General features: G+C 41.1%; 1 protein-coding gene across 2 annotated transcripts in view; it reads right to left on the bottom strand.

Annotated features, from left to right (window-relative positions):
* Positions 1–24,318, bottom strand: part of KIAA0319L (KIAA0319 like) — a 67,166-nt gene that overhangs the window by 35,997 nt on the left and 6,851 nt on the right. The window contains exons 3-4 of one of the 2 annotated variants that reach the window (XM_072136847.1): positions 16,640–16,806; positions 8,971–9,488 (exon numbers count right to left, since the gene is read on the bottom strand). In XM_072136847.1, the coding sequence (XP_071992948.1) occupies positions 8,971–9,488; positions 16,640–16,781 (660 nt within the window). In that variant the 5' untranslated portion in view covers positions 16,782–16,806. Of the gene's footprint in view, positions 1–8,970; positions 9,489–16,639; positions 16,807–24,318 lie in introns of those variants that run through there. The other variant, XM_072136848.1, reaches the window with a different exon arrangement.

The raw sequence follows: 24,318 nt of genomic DNA, 5'->3' as shown, positions 1-24,318 counted from the left end.
GAACTGCTATTCCTGACACTTTCCTCTTCGTTCAGTGTCACCTGTGCATCTCACATGATAAATCTCCTGTTTATCCGACTCAGAGGGCAGTGGTCCAGAAAGAAATAGTGGTGCCTGGGGTGCCAAGGACATGACCTTGGAGACCCAACTACCCTGTTAGCAAAATGTGAAAACAAACCACAAGAGAAATGATACACGGTTGAAGTGTCCGATCTGTTGACACTTCTACTCAAGTTTATATGTTCCCTGATGAAGTCACACTGTTCTGGACTCATTGTAAAATTCTTTTATTGCTTTAGCTGTTTTTTTTTATTTAAAACATCTATATTTACACAATTGTACATATGCATAGACAGTAACATCATCCATATATACATCAGTCCATGACATTACACCCCAAAATACATCAAAAGAAAAAAAATACACCCTAACAAAGAAAGAGGAAAATAGAAAAAAAACCTTCTCTCTCCTGATCCCCTCCATAAGAATGATACAAGAATCACTTGAAACAAGGATCAATGCTCGCCTGAATAAGGTCACTCCTTACTCCTCCTTAATTTACTGAGCTTCAGAGATTGTTAACCTCTGGTCTGCCCCATTTATTTATAAATCCCAGCCTAGTATTTAAGGGTGGTGTAATCAACATTGCATATATAATAGGCAATGGGGAGATTTATTATGCCTTTTGAGACAGTTTTCTAGCATTGAAGGCACTTGAATCTCCCCCTCCCCGCCAGATTTGCGGTTTCCCAGACCCGTACGCCACTTTGGAGCACTTTGAGCGAGAAGCAGACAGGAAAGCTGGTGGATACTATAGAGTTTGCATACAAATTTACTAAGAGACCGAAGCCTCTTAATGGATATGGGTGCAGGACTGCCAGTCTTAATGAATCCCCCCCCCCCCAATAAGTGGACAATATTTCCCTTCCCTAAACACCTATGCTCAAATGTTGTTAGGACCCTAACATATTCTGTCTAATCTCTCAAAGACTGAACTAAAACTTCTAAAACATTAATTGTCGCACTGACTTGCTCTTGCCTAGATTACTATAGCTCCCTACTCATCGGTATTGAACTGCAATATAGTATTTGAATGTGTCTGGTACCGATTATCCCCCCTCTTGTAGTTGTGAATTAGTTTTAGATACTCAAGCTTTGTTCTCATGCCAAATAATGGACATTATTATTATGAATATTTTAACAAAAAACATTTTGGTATAAGAATCAGGAGAGATTGCAAATAGGTAACATTCTTGGAAGTTCAGTACAGACCAACGTTTGAACACACCTTCTCATTCAGAGAGTAGATTTACACTGAAGGCATCAAAACTATGAATAGCCACCTTTGGCTTTGATTACAGTTTTGCACACTCTTGGCATTCTCTTGATGAGGTTCAAGAGGTAGTCACCTGAAATGCTCTTCCAACAATCTTGAAGGAGTTCCCAGGGATAAAAGGTCACTTGTTGGCTCTTTTGCCTTCACTCTGCGGTCCAGCTTACCCCAAACCATCTCGATTGGGTTCAGGTCTGGTGACTGGGGAGGCCAGGTCATCTGTCATAGCACCCCATCACTATCCTTCTTGGTCAAATAGCCCTTACACAGCCTGGAAGTGTGTTTGGGGTCATTGTCCTGTTAAAAAATAAATGATGGTCCACCTAAACGCAAACCGGTGGGAAGAGCACGCCGCTGCAAGATGCTGTGGTAACCATGCTGGTTCAGTACAGCTTCAATTTTGAATAAATCCACAACACCGTCACCATTAAAGTACCCCCACACCAACACACCTCCTCCTCCATGCTTCAAGGAGGGAATCAGACATGTAGAGTCCATTCGTTCACCTTTTTGCATCACATCTCAAATTTGGACTCCTCAGACCAAAGCACAGATTTCCACTTGTTTTATGTCCATTTCATGTGTTCTTTAGCCCAAACAAGTCTCTTCTGCTTGTTGCCTGTTCTTAGCAGTGGTTTCCTAGCAGCTATTTTACCATGATGGCCTGCTGCACACAGTCTCCTCTTAACAGTCGTTGTAGAGATGTGTCTGCTGCGTTTGATGGTTTTTGCAACTGCAGTTGGGGACACTTTCATTTCTTAAAGTATTGCGACTACCTTTTGAAGCTCATCAAGAGAATGCTAAGAGAGTACAAGGCAATAATCATAGCAAAAGGTGGCTACTTTGAAGAACCTAGAATATAAGACATTTTCAGTTTCACAATTTTTTGTTAAGTATAGAATTCCACATGTGTTAATTCATAGTTTTGATGCCTTCAGTGTGAATCTACAATTTTTATAGTCAGGAAAATACAGAAAACTCTTTGAATGAGAAGGTGTGTCCAAACTTTTGGTTTGTACTGTATATTATCATGATATGTCTGAGCTATTGGACCACATAACTGGTAATTTTATTTTAGACAAGAGAGGTCTCTGTGTCCTAATGTGATGTTTCACAATTCCGATTTACTATTGTTAACGTTTGTATAAATATAGTCTTGAGCATGTCTTAAATTTAGCCATTACATCAGGCAGAGAGGTACTAAGCGATGATATAAAAAAAAAAGTCATCCACATTTGCGCGCCTCTTTGCCAATCACAATCCCCTTTTTGGAGGACACCCCTGTCTTGTACCATGTGTAATTGTAAAGTAAATTGATGCAGATGGGCTATAATAAAGGGAGCTAATTGAAGCTCTCATTTATGGGCCCAGTCCTATACATTTTAGGGTACAGGAAAGACCAAATTCCTCCTAATAAAAGCCTTATTATCATCCATAGGTAGAACAGTTTTTATTGTAATTGGTTGACTTTTAACTACAACATGTCAAGGCAACAGTTTTTAGAGAATAGAACTGAATATTAGATTTTTCAGTTTGAGACTCCCGGCTGACAAAAGACAAAAGCAACCTCACTTCAGTTTCTCCTGCTCCTGCACTAATGATCAGTTCTCTTCGTGTCAGGTGAAGCCACAGACCCTTGAGTTTATTGCTACATCTTTTTGTGAGCTCATAGGGGACATCCATATATACTCGAGTATAAGCCTAGTTTTTCAGCACAAAAAAAATGTGCTGAAAACCCGAACTCGGCTTATACTCAAGTAAAAAAAATATATCAAGACTCACCTTTCCGGCTTCCCCCGCTGCTGGCTATATACTGGGGCAGGCTATATACTGGGGGATATGGGCTGGCAGGCGATATACTGGGGGGCAGGGTCTGGCAGGCTATATACTGGGGAGGCTGTGACCAATGCATTTCCCACCCTCGGCTTATATTCAAGTCAATAGCTTTTTCCAGGTTTTTGTGGTAAAATTAGGGGCCTCGGCTTATACTTGGGTCGGCTTATACTCGAGTACACACGGTTCAAAGTAAAAACACACACAAGCACAACATATTAATAAATATTTTAAAACATGCATTAATTTTTAATCAATAAAAGAAAAAACAATCCCCTTCTATACTATAAAACATCTCAATAGTTACCATGGTTGCCAGAGACTATACATATTATATATCAAAATGATTGTCACACACTAGAAAATTCTAAATTCTAAAATTCTAATTTGAAAATTACAAAAAAGGCTTCTTTTCCACTTTTTGTAAATTTAACTACAAATAAAACAAAAAATAATATTTTTAGGTAGCAAGCAAAAATTAAATAAAATGTGGCAATCAGAACATTCCCTGGATCAACATTTCCATCCAGAAGCCCAACTCTCATAGTTTGTTGCCATAAACTGCAACAAACTAATCATTACCAATGTGCATTGATGGATCTATAACTATAAATGCCATTTGTTATTAAAAACACAACTAGCCCTTTCTTAAATGCTACCACAAGTTCTACCATTACTACGGCATGCGGTAGGGTCCTCCATAGTTTAACTATAACAAATCCGTTCCTAAGTAAAATGTCTTAGCCTTCTTTCCTCAGAACACAGTGTATATCCTCGGGTCATTTTCAGAAAGAATAACTTATGTGCAAGATGTTTGCACATGTAGATCAGATCACTTCTGATGAATTGATTTTCCAAACATAACAGACCCAAAACTGGATTCCTAGTTTTTATCTCCTTTTGTACACCCTAACATTTTATTTGGAGCTGCAGCTTGCCATTGAGTACCACTGCTTAGCTTGAAACCAGAATACCAAAGTCTCTCTTTTTCTCCACCATTTATGATCTTAACTGAGGTCTATATGCATTACTTTATATTTATCAACACTAAATCTCATCTGCCATGTACTCAGGATATTGAAGTTTTTATGTTAAATTTTACAATACATTTTCATATCATCTGCAAAGAAGGACCCTTTACTATCCATCCACAGGGTCATTTGTGAACAGATTAAAGGTATTCTTCTGTGGAGCCCCATGGGAGGCAGTCCTTTGCAAAGAAAATAGCACAATAGAATTTTACAACCTTTTTTTCAGCTTTCCAAGTACATTGCAAGGAATATTAAATGGCACCCCTAGAAAGTACAATTTGTTCCCCAGAAAACAAGCCTGCATTCATCTCAGTAAACGGAAAAATAAAAAATAGTTCTGGCTTGTGGGTGAAAAGAAGCATAAAACGAAAACACAAAAACGGAAAAGGGATGCAACGCAAAGGGTTAACATTTTACATGTGCCAGTGCTATTATATGCCAGGCAGTGTTACTGCACAACTTCAGCAGGTCCGGTTTCTGAGAGGCCCAATGTTATTTATATTGGCTAATACCCACATCCTGGTTGCAAGATGACATCTGATAAAACTAATAAAATTCTGGGTAGCTCTTCATTTATGTTTACAATAAGAACAATGGATTTCATCACAGTGCACAACAATGTAGCATATGGACTTCTCAATCTTAACGTACATCTTAGTCAAATAAGCTTTATTATGCATATATATCCCACCATTAGACTATTTAGAGTAGGGCCACAGATGTTGTCCATTATGCGGGGGTAAACATAATGCATTTAAGAGGGTATGTATATAGTACTCAATGCATCTAGAATAGGCTACTTACTTATTCGTATGGCTACATGAAGAAATTGTATTAACAACTTTAAGATGCAGATACAGTTGACTGCAGTTGATGCGGATACCTCTTTGTGGCACAGACCACATGATGAAATCATTTTGCAACATGTGTTGTTCCATAAGGGTCAGTATAAACTGAGGGAGATTCCAGTTAAGGATATATTAGCAAAGGAGGGGCAGTTTATTATTGTGGGGGGCACGATTTATCTTATAGTTAACTCAGGGAAAGGGGGACAACTGTAAAAGTATTCAATCCAGAAGGCACTCTACATATTCTAATTATTCCAGGAGGAGCACTAAGGTGGAATAAGTTGAAAGAGAACCTGTCTATATTCACATATTGATGTCTACTTTTTTTACTCAGGGTGGGAAGGGGGCAACAGTCCTCCAACTCTTGGAGAAAGTGGTGTGCGGGTCAGAAAACCGACAAATAGACACAATTTCTGGATTGCAACTTTTCATGCCTTGTTTGCTAGAAAATTGGTAGACAAGACATGATAAATGTCCCCCACAGTGTCAATGGTCACATCAGTATCAGAACTGGGAAAAATAGAGGCAGGCAGCACGGTCTGAAGGAATCAAGTTTAATTTCACAATATTGGAATGGCTTAGTGCCATGTGTTACACTTGTATAAGGAAGAGATAGGAGCAGGATAAACAGCAAGGTTGGCAGAGGCAGGATCAAAATGATCCTTCTACTGAGAAAACTTGGGTACATGTGGATGTTACTTTTACATTCATCACTTATACCAACATAGTAAGCCAGTTCATGGCACGGTATGATATTCCCTAATGGAAATGGTTCTTTAAGCAGAAAAATGCAAAAAATGTTCAGTAAAGGTAATAGGAACACAGTAAAACTTCAATGTGGTGACAGGGCCATCAAATCCAACTCAGTATGTGTGGGATGTAATGGAACACATTTACTTACCTGGTCCCTGCGCAATCCCCAATCCGGACTGTCCGTCGTGGATGAACTCTGCCGCGATTCATGAAGATATGCGCCCGATTTCCTGCACGTGTCGCTTCCCCGCTCAGGTCCGCCGGAGTTCACCATCTTCCTCCCGGTGTATGTTAAGTGCAGTGGATGCAAGAAAAAATGATAAATCCTGCGCATAGTCAGAATTCGTCAGATTGTCTGACGGCCCGCCCCAAGATTTGTGTCGTGTGAAACCCGGCGTAATTGCAAGTGCGATCCCTGAAAAGTCGGCAAAACTAAAGCAAATGCGGCCCTTAGTAAATAAACCCCAATATCTCAAAACTGTACTTTATCAGTCCCTAACTTTACCGTACATACCAAGCATAATTTTTGCTGATAAAGCCCCCACTTGGCTTATACTCGAGTGTGAGACAAATATATGTATATCTATCTATTACACTATATATATCTATTATTCTGGCTTCTTCCTCTCTCTTCAGCTTCCTGGCAGAGGCATGTCAAAGACAGGGAGAAGAGAAGGTATAGAGATAAGAGAAGGCAAGTACAGAGAATATTATTTTTAAGGGGCCTCTACTATACATTATAGTAATGAGGGTCCCCTGCTGGACATTGTATGAATGAGGGTCCCCTGCTGGACATTGTATGAATGAGGGTCCCCTGCTGGACATTGTATGAATGAGGGTCCCCTGCTGGACATTGTATGAATGAGGGTCCCCTGCTGGACATTGTATGAATGAGGGTCCCCTGCTGGACATTGTATGAATGAGGGTCCCCTGCTGGACATTGTATGAATGAGGGTCCCCTGCTGGACATTGTATGAATGAGGGTTCCCTGCTGGACATTGTATGAATGAGGGTCCCCTGCTGGACATTGTATGAATGAGGGTCCCCTGCTGGACATTGTATGAATGAGGGTCCCCTGCTGGACATTGTATGAATGAGGGTCCCCTGCTGGACATTGTATGAATGAGGGTCCCCTGCTGGACATTGTATGAATGAGGGTCCCCTGCTGGACATTGTATGAATGAGGGTCCCCTGCTGGACATTGTATGAATGAGGGTCCCCTGCTGGACATTGTATGAATGAGGGTCCCCTGCTGGACATTGTATGAATGAGGGTCCCCTGCTGGACATTGTATGAATGAGGGTCCCCTGCTGGACATTGTATGAATGAGGGTCCCCTGCTGGACATTGTATGAATGAGGGTCCCCTGCTGGACATTGTATGAATGAGGGTCCCCTGCTGGACATTGTATGAATGAGGGTCCCCTGCTGGACATTGTATGAATGAGGGTCCCCTGCTGGACATTGTATGAATGAGGGTCCCCTGCTGGACATTGTATGAATGAGGGTCCCCTGCTGGACATTGTATGAATGAGGGTCCCCTGCTGGACATTGTATGAATGAGGGTCCCCTGCTGGACATTGTATGAATGAGGGTCCCCTGCTGGACATTGTATGAATGAGGGTCCCCTGCTGGACATTGTATGAATGAGGGTCCCCTGCTGGACATTGTATGAATGAGGGTCCCCTGCTGGACATTGTATGAATGAGGGTCCCCTGCTGGACATTGTATGAATGAGGGTCCCCTGCTGGACATTGTATGAATGAGGGTCCCCTGCTGGACATTGTATGAATGAGGGTCCCCTGCTGGACATTGTATGAATGAGGGTCCCCTGCTGGACATTGTATGAATGAGGGTCCCCTGCTGGACATTGTATGAATGAGGGTCCCCTGCTGGACATTGTATGAATGAGGGTCCCCTGCTGGACATTGTATGAATGAGGGTCCCCTGCTGGACATTGTATGAATGAGGGTCCCCTGCTGGACATTGTATGAATGAGGGTCCCCTGCTGGACATTGTATGAATGAGGGTCCCCTGCTGGACATTGTATGAATGAGGGTCCCCTGCTGGACATTGTATGAATGAGGGTCCCCTGCTGGACATTGTATGAATGAGGGTCCCCTGCTGGACATTGTATGAATGAGGGTCCCCTGCTGGACATTGTATGAATGAGGGTCCCCTGCTGGACATTGTATGAATGAGGGTCCCCTGCTGGACATTGTATGAATGAGGGTCCCCTGCTGGACATTGTATGAATGAGGGTCCCCTGCTGGACATTGTATGAATGAGGGTCCCCTGCTGGACATTGTATGAATGAGGGTCCCCTGCTGGACATTGTATGAATGAGGGTCCCCTGCTGGACATTGTATGAATGAGGGTCCCCTGCTGGACATTGTATGAATGAGGGTCCCCTGCTGGACATTGTATGAATGAGGGTCCCCTGCTGGACATTGTATGAATGAGGGTCCCCTGCTGGACATTGTATGAATGAGGGTCCCCTGCTGGACTTTGTATGAATGAGGGTCCCCTGCTGGACTTTGTATGAATGAGGGTCCCCTGCTGGACTTTGTATGAATGAGGGGAGTCTACTGGACATTTTATTAATGAGGGGAGTCTACTGGATATTTTATTACATTGTAGCGGCTGTATTTTACACTTCTACTTTACACGCTTATACTCGAGTCAATAAGTTTTCCCAGTTTTTGTGGCAAAATTAAGGGGCCTCCGCTTATACTCGGGTCGGTTTATATTCAAGTATATATGGTAAATTGGAAAACTTTCTCCCTACCTTTCTCTCTAAGACCTTTGATGAATCTCTTCTTTAATTCAAAGTTCTACGCTGATGGAGTGAAAGGAAGTAGTCACAGGAGCTAGGTGTCCTCAGATTACATATTTGACAGCTACAAATTACCTATAAAGGGGTAACTGATGAAAAAAGGTGTGGTACACTTTAAGGGACTTGCTGTTAGAGTCTTGGTATTAAAGGGTACATTTTATGGTCCTGTGGAGACCTTGGCTCCAAGGTTAGAACTTTCTTGCCAGTGGAACAGCGATTAGTGACTAAAAAGATTGCTGTTATCTCATTGTATTTTTCATTAATAATTCATAACAGTTGGGGGTAATGTTTTAAATCCCCTTATGTATACAGTTTACATAAGAAAATAATTTACTTACCTTTGCTATTTGGTTTGCTCCCAAGCTTTTCAAGTCATCTTGCTGGTTCTTCTTTGCTGTCAGTTCTTGCCCTGACAGGGTTTTTTCTAAAGCTTGTTGTTCTTTTTCCCGTTTTCCATCCCCTACTTGTCTTTTATGTCTCCGATGTGCCCCTGTATTCCACATGCTCCTGTGTAACCTTCCATCATATGCCTCTCTACTTATTAAATTATCTGAAATGTGGTAAAATAGTGAAGTCCATGATGTGCCGTCTTTAAAAATTTGAACCAACAGAGAGTCTCTAGAGATTATCTTTCTTGTTAAACAATTTTGTGGAGTCCTACAGTTAGCAAGGATGCACATGCCCTTTAACATCCAGAATACATTGCAGGAGTGACTCTGACAGCAAGACTCATGGCAGGAGTGCAGAGAGTGGGGCCCATCAGCCACACTCAAGTAGTGTGTATCATTCTTAGTCCTCAGACCAAAACCAAATAGAATACTACCTCTCTGGCATGCAGAACTGCTTTGGATGGCATCTGTGAAAACAAAAAAAGTGAATTAACACTAAAAGGTTATAACATTCAAAGTAGATCTGTCATTATAGAAATTATTCTGTGACACAACATACACTATATTTATGCTTGATGGAAAAACCCATTTAATTGCCAAAGGACATTATGCAGATAAATAGCTTACCTCAACCCACAACACACAGCAAATATGATAGTAAAATAGCTATTTTAATATATAAAACTCTAAAAATACTGAACATGCACACACAACTGTCACAATGAGTTTTAGAAATCACTGTTGTCTACTTTGTAACACATCAGCTCTTGAACCTGCATCATATTCCACTTACATATATATGGTGTAGATTTATATAGGATGGATGTAAAGTAGATATAGCAATATTTGGAGCTCCTGTATGATGTAAGGATGTCAGAGCATGCACATGTAATATACACTATGGAGGGGATTTGTATGCACATGTCTGTGTACTAATGGGCCTGCATACTGAAAGTTTGTCTCCAGGCTATGTTGCAATTCTTTGTCATTATGAAATAAAATACTGGTTTTCAGATCCATGGCTATTTAAGGTGCTAATAACCAACAAGTATTAAAGTGTTGTCAGGCTCACCATAAAGAACCAAACTACCGTATATACTCGAGTATAAGCCGAGTTTTTCAGCACAAAAAAAATGTGCTGAAAAACCGTAACTCAGCTTATACTCTAGTCTATCCAAAAAAAAAAAAGCGCACTCCCCTTCCAACACCACCCCGGGAGGTCCTCTACTGTCCAATGACTGTCCGGCTCCCTCTCTCTGTGCGCTGCTGTTGATTGAGCTGTGACGTCAGCGGCTTGCTGACATCACAGTGTGTGCCGAAGGCGATGACCACTGATGTCATAGCTCGAACGATGGCACCGCACGGAGAGAGGGAGGCGGAGCATCGCTGGACAGAAGAGGACCTCCCGGGATGGCGTCGGAAGGTGACTACACTTTTTTTACTTATAGGCTGGGCAGGGGTTCTGTATACTGGGGGGGCAGGGGCTGGCATGGGTTCTGTATACTGGGGGGCAGGGGTTCTGTATACTGGGGGGCAGGGGTTCTGTATACTGGGGGGCAGGGGTTCTGTATACTGGAGGGCAGGGGTTCTGTATACTGGAGGGCAGGGGTTCTGTATACTGGAGGGCAGGGGTGCTGTATACTGGAGGGCAGGGGTGCTGTATACTGGAGGACAGGGGCTGTATACTGGAGGACAGGGGCTGTATACTGGAGGACAGGGGCTACTGGCTGCATACTGGGGCAGGCTAGGACCAATGCATTTCCTACCCTTCGGCTTATACTCGAGTCAATAGTTTTTTCCAGTTTTTTGTGTTAAAATTAGGTACCTCAGTTTATACTCAGGTCGGCTTATACTCGAGTATATACATGTATAATAAATTGTAAGGTTCAAATGACAATACATACTGCACTCTAGATCCACAAAATAAATTTGTGAGCCTAGTGAATCAACTCTGGTATATACACACACACACACACACACACACACGTGTATCACACATGTGAACCCAAACTATATACATCCACGGAGTGTCTAGTCAGACATATGCAGCCTACATAGCTGTATACTGCTTTTCGATATGGTTAATAAAGTGCCAGGTCATAATTCCTGAGTGAGTGAAAGCCTTATTGTTGCTGTTAATAATAAATGGTGAAAGAATACATAAATGTATGCTTGCTCACAGTCAAACAAAACTTCTATTCACAGCAGGTAAGTGGGTGTAGATTGAGATTATTTTCTTCTCTTAGATAAGACTGGATATTTTTAGCTGGTTGTAAGTCAGTCCACCCATACAAAGAACTACTTCTCCCACCTATGTTGGAGTGAAAAGTAAAGAGAGAACAAGCCTCAGTTGGAGTCTCAGCCAAATTCATATTGGCAGGGTTGGTTTCATGCCCATAGCCCCATCTCTAGACTATACCTAACAGCTCCATTTCAAAATATTAAAAAATCCCCCCAGTCAGTCATGTTGACATCACTTGGCGCCATCTCTCTGTCACGGCTCATCAGACAGACTTGGATGTAAAATACAAGGAGATTGGGCCCTTCCCCCACCACACAAACACTTTAGGGGGAGGCTGTGACCTGATTCCACTTCATATACCAGGGATGTTCATGTGAGGTGACAGAATGTGTGCAAGTCTGAATTTAGGATGCCCATGGTTGCAAGGAAACATTAACCCTTGAAATGCTTGAAGAACAGAAACCGTTTTATAAATTTAGAATTAAATATGATTTCCACTAGTTTTTGACAACAGGAAGAACATATAATGCTCAATAGACAAAAATAGGCCATTACAAGCAGTGCCGTACAACAGAACCCTAGAAGTGCCACTTCACATCCCCTTTAATTCTTATATGTTGTGTGATAAAGATATAGAAGTATACAGCAAAGCGGAGGGCACTTGTCAGGTCTTTTAATAGAACAGAACCACCCCTCATCTCCCCTGGCCTAATCCTGAATACAAAATTGATAGGCTAATTATCTAGGGGTGCAAGCCAATTCATACCTTGGGCAGAATCATTGAATAACTGGTGAATAACTTAATGTGACGGTTATGGAAGTATTGTCCACCACAGCCTGATACGAGGGACATTTCTGAGATCTGGGCAGTGGGGCAAATGTGCACCTGCGTCTCTAACTATTGTGGAGGCCTTGGATGAAGAGATAAGTACTCTGAGTGGGAGCACATTACATGGATCATGTTCAGGATCTTAAAAGATATTGGAGATCCGGACGGGTCTGATGAGACCAGAACCGTAGTACAATGACCTCCCATTGAGAAGTTAGAATTATCCATGGCTCTTGAGCTGATCCAGGCAAGAGGCGCTCCTTGCACCCAACTTGGAGCAGGTGTGTGTAGCAAAACAGCCCATAAAAATAAATGGGCTACCTTGGCCATTGGTCTGGGGGATAATTACAACACAAGATCACATAAAAAAAGTAGGAAAAAAGTGCTGACCATACTTTTATTGGATGCTTATACTCTGCTTTTAAATTATACACTGTATACACTCACCGGCCACTTTATTAGGTACACCATGCTAGTAACGGGTTGGACCCCCTTTTGCCTTCAGAACTGCCTCAATTCTTCGTGGCATAGATTCAACAAGGTGCTGGAAGCATTCCTCAGACATTTTGGTCCATATTGACATGATGGCATCACACAGTTGCCGCAGATTTGTCGGCTGCACATCCATGATGCGAATCTCCCGTTCCACCACATCCCAAAGATGCTCTATTGGATTGAGATCTGGTGACTGTGGAGGCCATTTGAGTACAGTGAACTCATTGTCATGTTCAAGAAACCAGTCTGAGATGATTCCAGCTTTATGACATGGCGCATTATCCTGCTGAAAGTAGCCATCAGATGTTGGGTACATTGTGGTCATAAAGGGAGGGACATGGTCAGCAACAATACTCAGGTAGGCTGTGGCGTTGCAACGATGCTCAATTGGTACCAAGGGGCCCAAAGAGTGCCAATAAAATATTCCACACACCATCACACCACCACCATCTGCCTGAACCGTTGATACAAGGCAGGATGGATCCATGCTTTCAAGTTGTTGACGCCAAATTCTGACCCTACCATCCGAATGTCACAGCAGAAATCGAGACTCATCAGACCAGGCAACGTTTTTACAATCTTCTACTGTCCAATTTCGATGAGCTTGTGCAAATTGTAGCCTCAGTTTCCTGTTCTTAGCTGAAAGGAGTGGAACCCTGGTCTTCTGCTGCTGTAGCCCATCTGCCTCAAAGTTCGACGTACTGTGCGTTCAGAGATGCTCTTCTGCCTACCTTGGTTGTAACAGGTGGCGCTACTGTTGCCTTTCTATCAGCTCGAACCAGTCTGCCCATTCTCCTCTGACCTCTGGCATCAACAAGGCATTTCCGCCCACAGAACTGCCGCTCACTGGATGTTTTTTCTTTTTGGACCATTCTCTGTAAACCCTAGAGATGGTTGTGCGTGAAAATACCAGTAGATCAGCAGTTTCTGAAATACTCAGACCAGCCCTTCTGGCACCAACAACCATGCCACGTTCAAAGGCACTCAAATCACCTTTCTTCCCCATACTGATGCTCGGTTTGAACTGCAGGCGATTGTCTTGACCATGTACATGCCTAAATGCACTGAGTTGCCGCCATGTGATTGGCTGATTAGAAATTAAGTGTGTGCATTGTTTTTTCTAGTGTTGCCTTAATGCAATTAAATATATAAATTTAATCTGAGTTGTTCTTTTATCTCAGTCGATGAATTTCTAGCTCCATATCGCAGGTTTAGATACACTATCTGGGTTGACTTCTAGCCTGATATAATCCCATTATGGACTGGTCTTCTGTATAACAAAACTTGGAGGCAGACTACAACGCTGATAAGGCTCTAGTTCACTGATCCATATGAAAGGGGTCTGTCAGCCATTCAGGGTTGTGAGCAAGTTTTGTGACATACCGGAGGTTGTGTGGACAACCCTGTCTCACTTCCTGTGCCACTGGACCCTGTGTGGTCAACTAATTGACTTTGCGTACCCTTAAGGGGTCGGGACGTCACATGCTGTTTATCACTTAAAGGGGTATTCTCATCTGGGCATTCACATTCAGTTTCATTAATCTGCCATACATATACATTTCTTCAATTAGATGTTATTAAAATGTTTTTACCTGTGTGAAGATAATTTCTCATAAATGTAGTGATATGGTCCCAAAGAAACAAGACTGTGTCCTTGGATATGACCACCTCTGATGGAGTTATTGCACAAAGAAACAAAAGAGTTTTGTATATGAAATGTCCGGGAGTTACTGCATATCCCACAGCCGTCCTGTGGTAATGATTGCTGAAGCCAGGTGGTCAGGCAGGGCGCAATAGTACATGTCTGGCCACCGCTGACAAATTTTGAGGTGGTCTTATCCGAGGAAGCCATCTTGTTTCTAAAGGACAACATGGCTACATTTATGAGAAATTATCGTCACACAGGGACATTTTTTTTAATAACATCCAATTGAAGAAATGTTTATATATGGCAAATGAATTAAATTAAATGTGAATGTCCAGATGAGAATATCCCCTTTAATTATTTGCCATTAGGGTATCCAGTAGCCATGGGGGCAGCAACAAGAACAAATATGATAGTAGTCACAAGCCGCAACTGTTAGTGCTAGCACAGATTGAGCAGTTATATGTATAATAGAGCAGACTCCTGCACTATAAGGAGAGGGCTCAGTCCACAATGCCCACTAGAACTGGGTATGGATTAAAAAAAAAGGTTTGAAATGACCTTTCTCAGGATGCATTTTGACTTTGCTTCAGAAACACAATGCATTTTTTTCTGATGTAGTTGTATCTGCACTCTGTTGCAGTTGTCTTTTACTTTATTTTACAAACGATATGTTTACCCAAACTGCAAAAATCAATAGTGCAGATAATAATAGTGAACTTTATAATTTATAAAATGTTTCTTTGTCCTTTTATTCTTCCTTTCTTTTTGCTTTTACAGGTGTGTCAGTTTTCCCTCCTGTACTTACCCTATCATCTAATAAAGAAGGAAAAGCTAATAAAAGTTTTTAATAAATTACCTTTTTAATATTTAAAGAGGACCTGTATCCCCCCCCCCACCCCCCACCCCCCCCCCCAAAAAAAAACGCATTTCTAAACTACTGGAGGATCCAGTGAGTACTGTTGGGATCATAACCCAGAATTGGAAAGAACCTTATTTTACTATAAACTTGTTATGACTAGGCGCTTCCTGCATAATTTCAGACAGAAAAGTGAAAATAATTATTAGAAGATTTTTCCAAGGAACACCTGTGAGAGCCACAAAAAGAACTGGAATCAATAGGTACAATTGTTCCAAGAATAAATAACCCATGGCCTGTATGCACAGTGAAGCTTCCCCCATCTCATAAAGTAACCTCTCTTCAAATCTTGTGCATGTGCATTATCTTTAATTGTGCGCTGCCTCTTTCTATCCACCAAGGCTACTGAAGCTAAACTGGAAGCTGTGACAAGAGTTCTTTGCTGATGCCACTTCTGGTTTAGCTTGTGCAACTGCTGCGAGTAGAAAGAGGCAAAGAACAGAAAAAGGTAGTACACATGGACAAGATTTGAAGAGGGAAAGGTTACATTATATGATAGGGGAAGCTTTTGAGCAAGTAGCTGTCGTGGTAGAAGTGCTGAGGCTAGGTTCACACTAAACGCTTAGATTGCATTTTTAAAGGCAAGCACATCAGAATAAAAAACCCCACAAGCACATATATGTTTTGACCATGGTATGTAGCAACATGTAATCAAAACGCAGACACCTTTGGGGAGGACTCTCTTGTGAAGGACTTGCAATCTGTGCCAGGCACATTGTATAAATGATCAACTAATGCCATGTACTCTTGTTGTGTTTGAATTGCTATTAGGATTTTCAACCAAGACCCCAATAGGGCAAATTAACCCATTTGTTACTAAAGAATAACTTTTATTAGTTAAAATAGTGCACATTAGCCAAAGAAATAAGGTTAAAATTATCATTTTGCTGAGTTATTGTTACAAGTCTGACTACACATATATTTTAACGTTGATTAGTGAGTAGTCAGTGTTTCCCTTATTCAGAGAGATAGTAATCTCATAGGTTGTGTTTTACTTCTAGTGTCACCCGTTCTCTAGCTCCCATCCCTCTCACATGGAGGGGGCAACAATTCAAGTTAGCCTCCCTTCTCCAAAACTCACTCACTACACTCTTCTATCTGGCTATTCGATTAGAAGTGTTAGCACAATTGCCTGTCTCACTAATTGTACTCCATAAGCATTCAGTTTCTGATGACACAAACTGTACTAGAAACACAATTCAATCACGGAGGGAACTTAGATGTGTGTAGACCTAACTGTTGTGTTTGGAACCAAGCAACATGTCTTGTATTAACTGTCAAAACATGCATTGCGTTTTGGTTTAAAGGCATCTGCATTATTTGGAAGTAGCACCTTCCTGATGCGCTTGAATTACATTTTAACACATAATTCAAACACAATGTGTGCATGCTGCGTACTAAGAACAATCCCACAGTTTGGATTGCTTGCTTTATGTAGACTAATAACAGTACAGAATTCCTAGGTTACTTTCGTATAGAAGGAATCACCTGTTATGGAGAAGAGAATGCTGAAGCATGTTAAAGAGTACAGCAGGTGTAGCTGCGTCATGCAGGTCACTGGTCTCACTCGAGGGTGTCTTGATTTTGCTGTAGAGTCAGATGTCAGCATGTTTTTGAGGAAATTCTCCATTGTGTCTTCCAATGAATTTCTGAGTCTAAAAAAAGGAAAATCATATGTAAAGAGTAGACGTTTTTTCAGAAAATTAACTTCCTAAATGCAAATTAATAGTTCAATATTTTTATAATACAGCTTCTACAGATATTTTACGTTTTCAGATATTTAACATTTCTGACAATTGAAACTTCTAAAATGCTAATTGTTGCGCTGATTTACTCTCGACTACTGTAACTCCCTACTAACTGGTCTTCCACTCACTAAACTCTCTCCTCTACAATCTATTCTTAATGCAGCAGCCAGGGTCTGCCTCCAGTCTGTGCCAATCACTGCACTGGCTGCCTGTCTCCTTCCGAATTCAGTTTAAAGTAATAACCCTCATCCACAAAGCACTGCTTAATGCTACACCTCCCTACCTCTCTTCTCTCATCTCAGTCTATCACCCAACCCATGATCTGCCACTGATACTAGAGTAATCTCTACCATAATTCGAACCTCTCATGCTTGTCTCCAGGACTTCTCCCGAGCTGCACCAATTTTCTGCAATACCCACCCTCCAAAGTTTCAAACGTGCTCTTAAAACCCATCTTTTTAGGAAAGCCTATCACACTCACTAACTGCATGAAATGTCAACTCTCTCTTTAGTAATCCATTATATGTCCTTTCCCTTCATGCTCATGGAATGTAAGCTCTTGTGACCAGGGCCCTCACTCAAATTGTTCCATATGACTGTTTGTACTCTGTAATGTAATATTATATTTGTATATGTCCCCTATGATTTGTAATGTGCAGCATAATTTGATGGCACTATATAAATAAAGATTATTATTATTATTGACAAATATTCTGAAACTTATGGAAAAAACAAAGAAATCTGGTTTATTGGATGTACAGCTACACTGGATCCGGGAATTGTCGGAAATATCTTATAGGTTTGGAATAGCAAATAGTTAATAACAAACTTGAACTCCCCTGGGATGTTGACTCGAATGGAACAGCTGCTTGTAATGAAGGAAATCCCAGGAGACAGCATCTCATGTAAAGGGTGCATGATGTGCTTTTATGTGCCCTTCTTTCCCTGTAAATACTCCTATGATTTCTGACACTATATACAACTGCACAACTAAATGTGCACACTTAGAATGATCGAATATCTTGTGAGGTAAATAAAGCATATGGGAAGCTGAAAATGTGAACTTTATTCCAGAAAAATGAGTAATGGTTAAGTCACATGAGAGCACAAAGGGCTGAGCATATCAGTAATAGAGCGACTGTAGACAGGATCTCAATGTGTTGTGCAGTGTCACAGTGCCCTAGTATGATAGACACCTGCTACATGTTTACTCAGGGCACACATAACATGCTCAGGGCATTCTACACTTGCTCCCAACCATTCGGGCTTATATACACAGGGATATCCCCTATGCACTGTCCTATACATAAGTTACATTCAATCCCTGCAGGAAGTTATTACTATACGTATCATTAGTAATTCTATGAGTTATTTTAGCAAGGAAAAAGCAGAGAAGACCCTGACAGGAATCCTGCAAACTTAAAGGAAGACTCCAGTCACAGCTGATTTAATGAAATACAGTGGGTACGCAACATATTCAGACTCCTTTAAACTTTTCACTCTGTTTGATTGTAGCCATTTGATAAGCACAAAAGGGGGGTGGGGGGGTTGAATCGTTAATGTACACTCTGCACCCAATCTTGACAGAAAAAAACAAAAACAAAATGTAGATACTTTTGCAAATTTTCTGATGGGGTGCAGAGTGTACATTAATGAGTGAAAAAAGAACCTTTGTGATCTTACCAATTGGATATACCTTTGTTCAGGGCCCAAAAAGAGGAGCATAGTAATAATCTTTCTTTATATTGTGCCATCATTTTCTGTAGCATTTTACAACTCATAGGGTACATATACAAATAAAATAGGACATTATAAAGTAGAAACAGTCACATAGAACAATAGGAGTGTGGACCCTGCTCCCAAAATCTAACAATGTAAAGCAAGGGTCAGGAACCTTTTTGGCTGATAGAGCCATGAACGCCACACATTTTAAAATGTTATTCCAAGAGAGCCGTACCATATGCCCCCCAGTAGATTGGTAGTCCCAGCGTCACAGGTGCCCCTGCGATCTACGTCTCGATCGCATGCACACCCGTGCCCCTCTCCGTGGCGGCGCCCCTTTCCGAGCTCACTCAACTCACCACTTTTGGGCTCCAGTAGGCGAGTGCCGGTGCTTGCATATTTAAAGGGATAGTGCGCCGCTGATTGGTGCTGCCCATAGCACATACTCCCAGTAGATAGGTAGGCACAGCAAAAAAAAAAAAAAAAAAAGAATATTCACTTCCCAGCACTCCCTGCAGCCAGTTCCTCATCGCTCCCACGCTCTTCTCTTTGACCCAGTCTTAGATGATGGCGGCGATGGCACCTGGGTCATACAAAGGACGTAGGCAGCAGAAACATTGCTGCCTGTGAACAGTCTAAGAGACACACAGCAGCCATCACTATTTATTAGAGATCTGTCTGAGAGCCAGATGCAGCCAACAAAAGAGCCACATCTTGCTCCCGAGCCATAGGTTCCCTACCCCTGGTGTAGAGCATGATGCTAGTTTCTAGCAAAGTTCTAGAATGTAAATGTTCCTCCTTTAGACCCTGTACCATGATTATTCAATGAATTAAATTTAACTGGATTGTCCCTTTAACTTGCAACTCTCTATTATAACATACTCTCAAAGGCAACCTGTCAAAAAATTTTAAACCACTAAACAAACACTTCCTCCACACATAACATATGGCACATGTTTAGTATTCCCTCTTTTATTTTACTCGTAAAGGAAAAAACTCTAATTACAGGGATTCATTCCTGTGCAATAAAAGTATCCTAATTCTTCTTCTTCATATGCATCTGCCTTGCTTATCTCCAAAACAAAATTGTCGCCCCTCTTTACTCAAACTCATTCCAAAGTCATATACATGCAAGGAGTCACACTGACAGGTTGAAGGGGGAATTACCACTAACTTGGTCTCTAAAGCACCTAGAACCAAACTTAGGATATAATTTTAGGGGTGAGAATCTCATCTATCAAATTGGATCATGATTCTGTGAGCTATGGAAGTGGAGATACAGGGAGTTAAAGAAGCATGTGTTTAGGATCTACAGCAGTGGTTCTCAACCTGTGGGTCGGGACCCCAGCGGGGGTCGAACGGACAAAACCGGGGGTCGCCTAAAGCCATCGGAGCCGCAATTTTACTGTGACTTGCATGGTTTGGGGTCACCACAGCATGAGGAACTGTATTGCGGGGTCACAGCATGATCCACTGATCTACAGAGTCCAAGACACATTTCCGGTAAAAAGTGACTTTTTTAACATGGCACAGGAAGGAAGGGACTGTACCTTATCAAAATAACAATATTCTGCAACACAGAATTATTGTATGTGCTATCCATTGACTGGCTACTAAAACCACTTTTATTTAAAGAAAAAAATCCTTTCCCCAGATTTTACATATAAAAATACAATTGATGTTGTGTATAGTGAGAATATTAGTCTTAATTACGGTGGAGTTTGTTGATTAAGCATATTACTCAGGGAATACTACAGTACTACAATTCCATCTACTGTATCATAGTATTTTGGTTCTAAGTTGCTAGAATACTTCATATAAATAATGGGACTACAGGGAGTATTGGGCTAGAAATTGTAGTTTGTTCACCCAATAAATAGTGCAGGAATAATGCTACAAGTTGATAGGACTGAAGCATAAATACATTGCTGATAACAATATCACAATAAGGCTAATTTCTGGGATTCATACAGAATACCCAAATAATAATACAAGTAATCATAAATCATTCTAAAACTACGTTAGAATAGTCACTAGGATCAAGATACTGATCTGATAAAACACAGAAGATTAAACACTTCAAATCACTTCAAGATCAACAATCCCAATTTCCTATTTCATTTGTTAACAAAATAGAATCATGTCAGTATTCTTTAGTAGCAACAGATTTATCATTGTGGTTGCAACCCGACCTTGGCATAAAATGTAGTAAATTGTGGAGTGTCTAGCTTTAGACGAGTTTGCTTTAAATGGTGCATAGCTTCATACAAGAGGGGACGGGATAGACAAAATGTACCAGAACTAAATAGAACTAGGCTGCAATAGCAAACACAGCCAGCCTGGAAGTGTAGCCCCATTTCTGACACAAATGAATAAATGATTCTGATCTACAGTCTCCTTTTTCCAGGTAATAGTTTAACTAGGCAGACGGAAGAAGGGAATCAACACAATACATAGACTCAATTTAAACACAACAAAAGGGCAGACAAGCTGCACTAGCCTGTGCTCTGTGTCTGCTGGTACAGCAGTTCCTATACATAGCACACACAGGACAACAGATTATCTGTCCAAGGAGAAGATGATCTGTGCCAGGCAGCCTGCCAATGCTCCCCACTCCTGGTTTTATTCCTGTGGTGCAGTGCAAACTCAATTATCTTTGCTTTGCATGTCGAAAGTTTAAACATACAAAAAAAAAATTGTGGATAATAGATTAGAAAATTACAAAACACCATTGGAACATATTCAAGGGTTTACATAGGTTTCCTTACTTATAATTACATTACGAACACAGAAATAAACATTTTCAAACAATGGTATACTAGAAACTGAGGTCACAATGCTTATCTATGGCCTTTTTTTGAGGGGAATCATCATTTTTATTATTATTTATAAAACACCATTAATTCCATGATCCTATACACTAAGAAAGGGGTTCACATACATTACATTAAGGCAAGAAGAAATACAATTACAAAATACAAAAACTACAGAGATCTGGAACAAGAGGGAGGAGGACTCTGCCTGTGAGGGATGACAATCTATATGGTAGAAAAGATGGAGACACAAGGTGAGGGAGCAAAGTAATGGGGTTATTGCGGGACATTTACTATGGCGTTTCCACCAGTTTTGTGGTACTCTCACCACATGTTCTGTTTTCCCCTGCCAGAAAAAAAAGTGACTTTTACAGCCTGCTCCGACACAATTAATGTGTGTCATAGCAGTTTTTGGATGCTATAAACTGGCGGAAAGTAGACCAAAAGAAATTTGGTCTAGCAGGGACACAAAACCGTGCTGCAGGGAACTTACTATTGAAAAGTGGTGTTTAAAATCAAATTGCGTTCCACTGCAATTGTTATCATAGATTTTGGATTAATTGTACGATTAAGTGTAGATGGCTGTTAGGATGCTGTTGGCAAAACACTCACCACATTAGGATCTCTGCTGCCTGTCCTTCTGGTGTCCAATTCTGACTGGACTATCTGCTGGACAAGGTCAACCACTATGCATTGCCGCAGTGGCCATTGCACCACTCCAGAGCAGGGTGCTCAGCTGGTTCTCCGACTGCTAGACATATTTCTGGAGCTCGGGACAGATTTTGGTCCCAGAGACAGAAAATGGTCTTGGCACCAGAAATAGACACCGACACTTTATGGAAATGTCCTCAATTGTGTCTTACAGAAGGTCCTAAGCAGATAGCTTTTCAGCTTACGTTTGAAGGTTTGGAAGGTGTGGGTAGTCTAACACAATTTGTACGGAGGATGCACTGGAGGAATCCTGGAGATAATTGTGAGAAAAGTAGACAGAGTGAAGCAGAAGATCCTGTGATGAGTGCAGATTTCTTGCGGGATGGTATTGGCAGATTAGATCAGAGATATTTACGGAGGGGACATGTTATGGGCGGCTTTGTAACTCTTGGTTAATATTTTAAACTCAATTTGTGCAAAATGTAACCAGTGGAGAGACAGAGAGAAGTGAAGCGAGAGATGGATTAGACGGGCAGCAGAGTTAAGGCTGGATTGGAGGGGCATTAGAGAGTTAGCTGGGACACTGCTTTGGAAGAACAAGATGACATGTAAATGAGGTAAAATACAGAATTATTATAGGATTTAAACAACCTTTAAAGATTAAGGACAAATGAACAATTCTGTCACTGTACTTTACCATAATAAATACAGACCAGACTGTTGTTGAGGTTTAAGTGCCAACTTTTAATTATTGGTGGTATGTTTTATGATGTTTATGCAACCGTTTTAAATATTGGATGATTAGTCTGAAGTAGTTTAAGACTGTGAAGTCTTATTTAGACCAGCTATTAGTTTGTCTACGGCCTAGAAATGGTCCAAAAACCCTTAAAAGGGAACCAGTCTTTTTTAGACAATGAGAACAATTAATTCTGATAAAAACAATCTTTGATGCTGGTGGTTAAAGAGGACCTATCTAGGAGCAGCTACTAAAGTCAGAAGCTTCCTAGCCCTACCAGAGTGATAGCAGTGTTAAATTGCTAGTTTTATTGGAACCTTCCGATAAAGGTAGCAAACACTGCCCTATGTAGCCTTCAGAACACCGGACCAAGCTTACAGCAGTCCAGCATATTCATGAGGGAGTGGTACGAGGAGGTGTTGACCGCCGTATGAAGCCTGGCAGTCAGCGCCGGCATAAAGGGGCAGATTTATCAAGCTGTCTGAAAGTCAGAATATTTGTAGTTGCCCATGGCATCCAATCACAGCTCCCCTTTAAAATATTCATGAGCACTGGTAAAATGAAACCCGAGCTGTGACTGCTGCCATGGGCAACTAGAAATATTTAAAGGAAATTTACAAATCAAAATCAAGCATGATAAACCAGAGACATTTACTCATAGATCCAGGCACTATGACTGCGGTAATTGTGTTATAATCTTGTTGTCCATGGCTTTGTTTCTTCTAAAATCAACTTTTAACATTACGCTTAATATGCTACCCTAACACCACAGACATATGTGTATGACCACCAGTCAGATCCCTTTGGCTAATAAAGTAATCAATCAGTTTGTCTATGACCTCAATTTCACTACATTTCTCAATTGTAATTGCATAGTTTAATTCCCCCAAATAGGCCCAAGACTTTCAAATGTTGAATTTGCAAACATTTAAAGTACAATTTTCTTTCCAAGAAAAGATTTTCCAGGCTTACCCAGAAAACACCAGTTAAAGACAATGAGGAGTACAGGTGCATGGCGGCTGCTCCGGGCCTAGTTACATATCACTGGGCGTCAGAGAAGAGGTGATGACAGGAGCTGTTCAAGGTGAGCACAATGTTCAGCACATCACTTCAGATGGTATGAGTGCCGCTGTGAAATAAATATTTGCCAAGTGATGGAACAATTACAGTTAAAAGCACACATGTAGCTTATGGAGAGTGAGAAACACAATAAAATAGTTCAAGTGGATTGCATTTTCCTCCAAAAGCAATATATGTCACAATGTACACCTGCTACAATGCAACAGAAGGCAGCCATTTATTCCCAAAATTCACTTAAATACTTAGATATTCCATAACAGCATAAGCGATCATTTCGATCCGTGAGGATCCAACAATGAAATCTCCACTGATCATGAGGATGTGATCCCTTGTAACTTCTGTCCGATAGGGTCTGCACAACTAGTGCTCCAAAGTGAGCAAAGTACTTGCCCTTCTCCTCATTTCCTAGCTGAACAT

This window comes from Engystomops pustulosus, chromosome 2 (assembly GCF_040894005.1).
Source record: "Engystomops pustulosus chromosome 2, aEngPut4.maternal, whole genome shotgun sequence".
NCBI lineage: Eukaryota > Metazoa > Chordata > Amphibia > Anura > Leptodactylidae > Engystomops > Engystomops pustulosus.
Note: the sequence above shows the minus strand (reverse complement) of the source record. Positions and strands in the feature narration are given on the sequence as shown.